The following is a 9777-nucleotide window of genomic DNA, read 5'->3' as shown; positions in this document are numbered from 1 at the left end:
GTATGTGCTAAAAAAGGGGAGATGGAAAGCCCATGGTGGACATGCCTGGCCCCACGTGGCCTTTTCTATCAGTGCAGCTGTTGGCATCCCCCATGAAAGCTTCTAGCTTCCTATCTATCTATGATAGAATATCAATGTACCAACATTTTATCTCCATGTACCATCTCAAACACAGGATTTAAACTTTCAAAGAAGATTCAATTCTCAAGACTATTAAAGATCCAGAAATAAATTTAACAAAAATGTGCAAGGATTCTTTGCAGAAAACTGTAAAATTTTATTAAGAGAATGCTATCAGTCACATTTCCAGCATAACAATAATATTCTTGGTTTCAGTCTTCATTTCTCTTGGTGTAAACCTATCGTTGAGCATCACCTAAAACATAAATATACAATTAGGACCCGTTACTCAGCAGATTTTTATTCATATGACACTAGAGGTATACAACTACCATGTTGATGAACTAATATCAGAACCCTGAGGGTGACCCTTTAGCCTACATCCAGTTAGCCTCTGAATAAACTCTGAAGGTAGACTTCCAGGCATATTAACAATATTTTTAATTCATGCCACTTTTTCTAGTAGAATAAAGAAACAAAGAGACTGTTCAACTTCAGAATGAATTCAATCAAGTGAATCTATTTGTATGTATAAGTGGAAAGCAAAAAAAAAAAAAAAAGCATATACTTTCAATGAAAATTCAACGAAACAAAATCCAAAGGGAAAAAGATATTTTTAAAGTATCATTTAAACATTTTGATATGAAATAACACTCTGAATACAGAATATGTTTAGAACTCCCTAAGTGAAGGAAATAGAAAAGTCAGTATTACATTTGTTTTGTGTCTCTTGTGAAAAAGTGTAAAAACGTTACTTTGGACTAGTTTAGCCATTATGCAGTTGCTTTAAGTAGGGCGAACATTTGTCCCTATATTCACCGGTCCTCCTGCCTCTTTACATGCCTAAAAGCAGTTCACTCTATACAGTAAACTGAATATGCATACTAGCTGTAAGACATTACCATCACAGTAAACATCACAATATAAACTGACGTTTATTATAAACACGTTACGTATTTGTTAAAAACAAGCCTCTACAAAAATATCTGAAAATTATTGGCTATTGGTTAAATGACTTACATTCAAAAGTCAGAACACGTTTTCCTATCTTTTTTTAAACATGACACATAAAATCGTATGTATTTATCACGTATAACACGAAGCTTTAAAATATATATACACACTGTGAAATGGCTACATCAAGCTAATTAATATCTGCATTACTCCACATAGCTGTGAAGACACTCGATATCTACTCTCTTACCATGTTTCATATCTTTCATATCATAATCCAATTAACTTTGACCCAATTTTTCTCCATCTCTTGAAGTCCTGGCCTCAAGTGATCCTTCTGACTCGGCCTCCCAAAGTGCTGGAAATAAAAGCATGAGCCAGCATACCTGGCCCTCTATCTCTAACAGTGTGTAAGGCAGCCACTGGCATCTGAAATACCTTCAAAGAATCTTTAGACGTGAAGTATAATACTAACATAGCAGTAATTTTACCTCTGTGTCACACAAAATATAATATTGTGAAAACAGACACCCTATAGTTTGCATCTTAATTGAACAACATACCTGCTTCCAGCACTTTAGTGGGATCAAAAGTGGGCAGAGTCCCCTCCCTGACATCAGGACCATCTCCAGGATCATCCTCTATCTTAAGCAGAGCCAGTGCCTGTTGAAAAGCTTCCACATCAGGCCCTTAAAAGACAAAAAGGTCATCAGTTTACAAATTAAAACATGAACTATGCAAGAGAAAATGATAATGTGTATTCCCTCATCATTATGAAATAAAAACCTGTAGGCTAATTATTTCAGGAGTCTGTTGCCAGGAAAACAGGAAAGCAGAGATGTCCAAACATTGCCCTTTCCTTTCCCAAGGCTGGCTCTAGACAACTTACTTGTCCCTTTTGTACTCATTTGTTCTTATTCTTATCACATTAAATCAGTGATTTGTTTGAGTCAGTCTGACTAGACTATGAGCTTTAGGCAAAAAATTGGCACTGACATCTCCAGCACTGAGTATATTACATGGTATGAGGAAGCATTAATAAATGTGTATTAAAAAGTTTCTTTAAAAATACATGAGATGTCCGCAAATGGCAGACTAGGAAGCTGCAAGCTGCCATTCTTCCACAGAAACATAAAAACAAAACAAAACAAAACAAAAAACAGAAAATGGCTGAGCAAACCATACAGCAGCTCTGGAAAACACTCACAGGCTTATGACAACCATGCAAGTACCCTATCAATAAAAAGCCTCTGTCAAAATGGTAGGAAAGTTTTGTGGCTTTTTATTTGTCCTTGTCCCACCCCTCCCCACAGTAGCAGCAGGAAATGTTTAAGATCCCTTCCTAATATTTTCTGTCTTCTTGTTACTGGTATGTCATAAAATATAATGCATAAATATACCTCCACCACCCATAAGTATTATTCTACACTCTCCCTTCACCTTGAACAGCAGGTGCTCCTTCATTTTCGATCTCCCCACTAGGTGCAATACCCTGATTTTCAGATGGTGCTGCTGCTTCTTGACGTTTTTCCTCAGTGGGCTGCTGGACCTAAGGGTGTAAGTGTGTGTGCGAATAAAAACTCAATAATATAACTACACAAATGCATATGTGCATCGAATCATAAATCTAAAACATATTTCCAACAGATATATATATATAGAGAGAGAGAGAGAGAGAGAGAAATATCCAAATCCATACAGTTAACACCAGAATATGATATTCCTGAACCAAAGTTTCCTTCATGAGATGCCATCATCATTTTTTATCAGCATGGAACACCTGGACCAGTGCATGTACACTAGCTCAAAAACATTTTTTAAAATAAACTACGTAAATAGAAAACATCAAATGTTAAAGAACTCACAATCACAGATCCAACTGGTTGGGAAGACTCTTTGTCATTTCCTCTTTCTGAGGATTGGGATCTTGTTCTTACAAGCTCACTCATATTTCCCACTGAAAATAGAATATTGTTATTTGGAAAAAGTGTGTAAGAACTTAGCTACATATATGAAAATTCCATGGCAAAATGGTGATTTTTACTTTTTAAATTTTGAAAATATTTTCAAAATAATTCATAGAGCAGTAAGTACTCATGCTTTCCAATCAAACTAAGGACAGATTTGTTTGTATCATAGCTCAGAGGCATAGAAATCACCTTAACGCCATAGCAAAAGACAGAGGACGTTTCTGAGTTTTGGTTTAACAACTATACTCTCCACCATGAAGGCATTTAGGAAAAAATGGGCAGAGAATTGAAACTGAAATGACTACTGCTTTCGTCCCACTCTGATTTGCTAGGCGCATTTCACCGCCACACTCCTCCCAAAATTGAGTCTTGCAGGAAAGCACAAGCCTCACCCATTCCTTCCCATGACGTTAATGGCGGAGGTGAGAAATTGTGAAACAGAGTAAACGTTATGCTCCTCACGGGACACCTCTGCCAGGCACTCTACAGAACTCAGGGCCGCAGTCACCAGCCCACAGCGTTCCCAGTTCCCAGGCCCCTTCCTTACCGAACACGCTGTCCCTTTCCGCGCCCCTAACAAGAAGTCTAGAAACTCTCCTGTCTCAGAGGATTCCAGGAGTTTTCGGGACTCAGACACCTCTAACAGCACCCGCAGCACTCGCCCCATCTTCACGAGATCCCTCCCCTCTGCGGACCACCTTCCTCCCTCGTCCCAGGCCAGCCACAAAGACAACTCCCATGGTGGCATGGCGACCTGGGAGGAGCGAGACGATGACTGCAAGGCCCTTTTCCCACAGAAGCCACGGACTGTGCTGCAGGACCTGTGCAAAGCCAGCTGGCTCCTCCACACATTCACTCACAACTAAATTCCCAGGAAGACTGCTCTGCGAACCTACCAGCTGCGTCTCAGTCAGTGAGAAAGAATCAAAATGGTGGAAAGAATGAAGACACAACCTCTCCCTGCAGAGCTCTGCGCGGACAGAAGGTGGGCAGCAAGGCGCATGCGCAACAACAGACACGCGTAGCAACAGACATGCGCAGCAACAGGTCTGTGCAGCATGTGCACAGAGTGGGGCATTTGCCTCGAGACTGAAGTTTTCCTGCCTCTGTGGAGAACCTAAACCACCAGTGCTCCTGAAATCGAAAATGAACTTGGAAAGCACTTTTCTTTTTCTCCCGCCCAACCTTTCTTTCCCTTCCAGTGGCTTTGGAGAATATGAGCCCCAGCTTACTCTAATAATGTGTTTCAGAAAAATTCACCATCACAGAAATAAATCTTAAATATTTTAATACCTGTTTTATATACGCTTCCAGAAATCATTTTCTTGCCTCCTTCACGAGTTTGCTGTCATGCTTGCAGTGGTGTTATCCACTCTAATACGATAAGACATTCATAGTTCTTGGTTGCATTATTGTACGTTCAAAATCATTGATCCAGCTGGACAACATTAAAGTGGTAGGAACTCAACCTTAGTTGTTGAATCCCTGTTTCACCCACTGTTTTGAAATGACTCTTTTATCATCGACGACATCCCCACTTAATTTTGTATGTAACTCTCTTCTTTTAATTTTCTTCCATTGAGTTGTTTATACCTGTATCATTACTACACTATTTTAATTGCTGTAGCTTAATCATATTTGAAATGTGAAGTAATGCTTGCCCTCCCTCACTGATTTCTCCTTTTCTATCAATTCTGACACATTGGTCTTTCAGATGAACTGCAGAATCATTTGATCAGGTGCTAAAATATTCCTGTTGAGATACTAGTTACTACTTTCATATCACATGTTAACTCTGGGACAATAGCCATCTTTCTATTTTCGAATCTCTCAATCAAAAAAAAGAAAAAAAAAGCCACTCCTCAATTCCTCAAGTCTTTTAACACATCCCACACAAGGACTGTGTTATTTGCTTCATATTAGTTCTTCACATTCAAATTAAATTTATTCATGGGTATTTTTATTTTTCCATTCCATTGCTGCCACGTGTTTGCTTTAACTTCACTATGTTTTTCACACAAGTCAAACAATCTCTGTTTGCAAACAATATGATTCCATAATTAGAAAATCCCAGACTCTCTGTCCAAAATCTGCTTGATCTTATAAACAACTTCAGGAAAGCTTCAAGATACAAAATTAATGTACAAAAACAGGAGCGTTTCTCTACACCAACTACCTTGAAGCTCAGAGCCAAATCAGAAACACAATCCCATTCACAATTGCCACAGAAAGAATAAAATACCTAGGAATACAGCTAACCAGGGAGGAGAACCATCTCTACTATGAGAACTACAAAACACTGCTCAAAGAAATCAGAGATGACACAAACAAATGGAAAAACATTCAATGCTCGTGAACAGGAAGAATATTGTCAAAATGGCCAATCTGACCACAGCAATTCATACATTCAGTGATATTCCTATTAAACTACCAATGACATTCCTCACGGAATTAGAAAAAAACAAACTACTTTAAAATTCATATGGAGCCAAAAAGGAGCCCAAATAGCCAAGGCAATCCTAAAGAAAAAGAATGAAGCCAAAGCATCACATCACCTGACTTCAGAGTATAATACAAGGCCATTGTAAACGAAACAGCATGGTACTGGTACCAAAACAGTCACAAAGACCAATGAAATAGAATACACAGCCCAGAAATAATGCTGCACACCTCACAACTATTACCATCTGACCTTCAACAAAGTTGACAAAAACAAGCAATGTAGACAGGACTCTCTACCAAGAAATGGTGCTATATGTAAAAGACTGAAACAGGACCACCTCTTATTAAGAAAAATTAACTAAAGGTGGATTCAGAAACTAAATGTAAAACCCAAATTCATAAAAATCCTGGAAGACCCAGGCATTCTCATCCTGGACGTAGGAAAGAGCAAAGATTTCATAATGAAGATGCCAAAAGCAATTGCAACAAAAGCAAACATTGCCAAATGGAATGTAATGAAACTAAAGAGCTCCTGCACAGCAAAAAAACAAAACAGAACAAAAAACAACGATCCACAGAGACAACACACAACACAGAGAATGGGAGAAACTATTTACAAACTATGCATCTATCTAAGGTCTCGTATCCACAATCTATAAAGAACTTAAAATAAATTTACAAAAAACAAAAACAAAAACAAAAAATAAAAAGACACGCCACGTGCGGTGCCTCACACTTCTAATCCCAGCACTTTTGAAGGCCAAGATGGGCAGATCACTGGAAGCTAGGATTTCGAGACCAGCCTGGCAAACATGAAAAACCCTGGCTCTACCATAAAATACAAACATTAGCTGGGAGAGGTGGTGCACGCCTGTAATCCCAGATAATAGCGTGGCTGAGGCAGCAGAATAGCTTGAACCCAGGAAGTGGAGGTTGCAGTGAGTGGAGATCGTGCTACTGCTCTCCAGCCTGGGCAACAGACCGAGACTGCGTCTCAATAAACAAAACAAAACAGCCCATACCAGTAAAAAGTGGGCCAAGGACATGAACAGACACATTCAAAGGAAGACATGCATGAGGCCACAGCATATGAAATAAAGCTCAAAGTCACTGACCATTGGAGAAATACAATTCAAACCACAATGAGATATCATCTCACACCAGGCAGAATGGCTATTATTAAAAAGTAAAAAAATAAAATAGCAGATGCTGGTGACATTGTAGAGAAAAAGAAACACTTATTCACTGTTGGTGGAAGTGTAAATTAGTTCAACCATCGTGGGAAACAGTGTGCTGATTTCCCAGAGACCTAGGATATTATCCAGGAGAACTTCCCCAATCTAGCAAGACAGGACAACATTCAAATTCACGAAATACAGAGAACACTACTCTGTTGCTCCTTGGGAAGAGCAACCTGAAGACAACAATCATCAGATTCTTCAAGGTTGAAACAAAAGGAAAAATGTTAAGGGCAGCCACAGAGAAAGGTCAGGTTACCTACGAAGGAGAGCCCATCAGACTAACAGCGGATCTCTCTACAGAAACCCTACAAGCCGGAAGAGAGTGGGGGCCGATATTCAACATTCATAAAGAAAAGAATTTCAACCCGGAATTTCATACCCAGCAAAACTAAGCTTCATAAGGGAAGGAGAAACAAAATCCTTTCCAGGACAGCAAATGCTGAGGGAGTTTGTCACCGTCAGGCCTGCCTTACAAGAGCTCCTGAAGGAAGCACTAAATATGAAAAGGAAAAACCAGTACCAGCCACTGAAAAACAAACAGAAATATAAAGACAATGACACTATGAAGACACTGCATCAACTAATGTGCAAAATAACCAGCTAGCATCATGATGACAGGCTCAAATTCACACATAACAATATTAACCTTTAATGTAAATGGTCTTAATGCCCCAATTAAAACACAGAGACTGGCACATTGGATAAAATGTCAAGACCCATCGGTGTGATACATACAGAAGACCCATCTCACGTGCAAAGGACACACAGGCTCAAAATAAAGGGATAGAGGAATACTGACGAAGAAAATGGAAAGCAATAAAAAAAAGCAGGGGTTGCAATCCCAGTCTCTGATAAAACGGACTTTAAACCAACAAAATACAAAATTAGCTTGGCATGGTGGTGCACGCCTGTAATCCCAGGTACTGGTGTGGCTGAGGCAGGAGAATCACTTCACATAGGGTGGTAGAGGTTGCAGTGAGCGGAGACCATGCAACTGCACTCCAGCCTGGGCAACAGACTGAGACTCTATCTCAGAAAACAAAACAAAACAAAAAATAATACCATTGAAAAGTGGTCCAAGGACAGGAACAAACACTTTCAAAAGAAGACATGCATGTGGCCTACAAGCATATGAAATAAAGCTCAAAACCACTGATCATTAGAGAAGTTCAATTCAAACCACAATGACATATCATCTCCCACCAATCAGAATGGCTATTAAAAAGTAAAAAATAAAATAAAATTTAAAAAAATAACAGGTGCTGGTGATGTTGTGGAGAAAAAGAAACACTTAATCACTGTTGGTGGAAGTGTACATTAGTTCAACCATTGTGGGAAACAGTGTGCTCATTCCCCAGCGACCTAAAAACAGAACTACCATTTGATCCAATCCCATTACTGGGTATACAGTCAAAGGGATATAAACTTGTTCTGTTATAAAGACACATGCTCACATATGTTCACTGCAGCACTATTCACAATACCAAAGACATGGAATCAACCAAAAAGTCCATCAATGGTAGACTGGATAAAGAAAATATAGTACATATATACCACGGAATAGTATGCAGCCATAAAAATGAATGACACTATCTCCGTTGCTGGAATAAGGATGGAGGTGGAGGTCCTTATACTTACCAAAGTAAAGCACGACAGAAAACTAAATACACATGTTCTCACTTATAAGTGGGAGCTAAAAATGAGAAAAAATCAACACACAGAGGAAAACAACAGACACTGGGGCCTACCAAAGACTGGAGGATGGGAGGAGGGAGAGGATCAGGAAAAATAGCTCATGAGTACCAGGCTTAATACCTGGGTGACAAAGTAATCTGTACAACAAACCCCCATGACACATGACACAAACCCCCATGACAAAACAAACCCTGCATAAGAAACCTGCACCACATGTATGTCTGAACTTAAAAGATACAAAAAGAATAAGAAAAAATAGATTTCAAAACAAAAACTTTGAGAAGAGACTAAAAGGTCACTATATAATAATAAAGGGGTCAATTCATCAAGAGGACATTAACAATTTTAAATATATATGCACGCAACACTTGAGCACCCAGATATATAAAACAAATGCAATTAGAGCTGAAGAGAGAGACAGGCCCCAATAAAATAATAGATGGGGACTTCAGCACCCCACATTCAGTACTGGAGAGATCTGCCAAACAGAAACTCAACAACAACAACAACAACAAAAACAAAGAAAAAAAAACCACAGAGTTAATCTGCACTACAGGCACATGGATCTAATAGATATTTACAGAACATTTCATCCAACAACTACAGAATACACATTCTTTTCCCCAGCACATGGATCATTCTCAAGGACAAGACCATGTTAGGTCTCAAAACACTAAAAAAAAAAACCTGAAATAATATCGTGGATCTTGTCAGACCACAGTGGCATAAAACTAGAAATTAATAACAAGAGGAATTTTGGAAACTATACAAATACATGAAAACTGAATAATCTGATCCTGAATGAATAATGGGTCAATGAAGAAGCTAAGAAGGAAATTTAAAAATTTATTGAAACAAATGACGATGGAAAAAAATATACCAAAACCGATGGGATACAGCAAAAGCAGTACTCAGAAAGAGGTTTATAGCTGTAAGTGCCTACAACAAAAGAGGTAAAAACTTCAAATAAACAATTTAACGATGCATCTTAAACCAAACCAAAAATTAGAAGAAAAGAAATAATGAAGATCCCAGCAGAAATAAACAAAATTGAAATGAAAAAAAAACCTATTTTTTTAATAGGTTAACCAAAATTGACATACCATTAGCCGAGCTAAGGAAAAAAGAGAGAAACCCAAATAAATAAAATCCGAAATGAAAAAGGATTTGGGAGGCTGAGACAGGTGGATCACTTGAGGCCGGGACCTAAAGACCAACCTGGCCAATATGGCAAACTCCATCTCTACTAAAAATAAAAAAATTAAACAGGTATGGTGGTAGGCGCCTATAATCCCAACTACTCGAGTGGCTGAGGCAAGAGAATTGCTTGAACCCTGGAGGTGGAGGTTCTAGTG

The 9777-nt window shown here is 38.7% G+C and overlaps 1 protein-coding gene across 1 annotated transcript; it reads right to left on the bottom strand.

The window, feature by feature from the left end:
* Nucleotides 1–253: 253 nt before the first annotated feature.
* On the bottom strand, nucleotides 254–4192 carry LOC102142852 (putative G antigen family E member 3). Its single transcript, XM_005593707.3, has 5 exons — nucleotides 3941–4192; nucleotides 2940–3031; nucleotides 2515–2623; nucleotides 1638–1763; nucleotides 254–376 (listed from the first exon to the last, which is right to left on the bottom strand). Exons 2-5 carry the CDS (start codon nucleotides 3021–3023, stop codon nucleotides 360–362), a joined length of 336 nt encoding a protein of 111 aa, XP_005593764.3. The 5' UTR covers nucleotides 3024–3031; nucleotides 3941–4192; the 3' UTR covers nucleotides 254–359.
* Nucleotides 4193–9777: the final 5585 nt, after the last annotated feature.

The sequence above is a fragment of the Macaca fascicularis genome, chromosome X, assembly GCF_037993035.2.
Source record: "Macaca fascicularis isolate 582-1 chromosome X, T2T-MFA8v1.1".
In the NCBI taxonomy this organism is placed as follows: Eukaryota; Metazoa; Chordata; class Mammalia; order Primates; family Cercopithecidae; genus Macaca; species Macaca fascicularis.
The sequence above is the reverse complement of the archived record's forward strand: the minus strand, read 5'-3'. Positions and strand labels throughout refer to the sequence as shown.

Coding starts and splice junctions, on each gene's coding strand:
- LOC102142852 (XM_005593707.3), bottom strand. CDS start 3,023: ATGAGTGAGCTTGTAAGAACAAGATCCCAATCCTCAGAAAGAGGAAAT. Junction 2,624..2,939: donor AACCAGTTGGATCTGTGATT/GTGAGTTCTTTA, acceptor TTACACCCTTAG/GTCCAGCAGCCCACTGAGGA. Junction 1,764..2,514: donor AGGAGCACCTGCTGTTCAAG/GTGAAGGGAGAG, acceptor TTGTCTTTTAAG/GGCCTGATGTGGAAGCTTTT.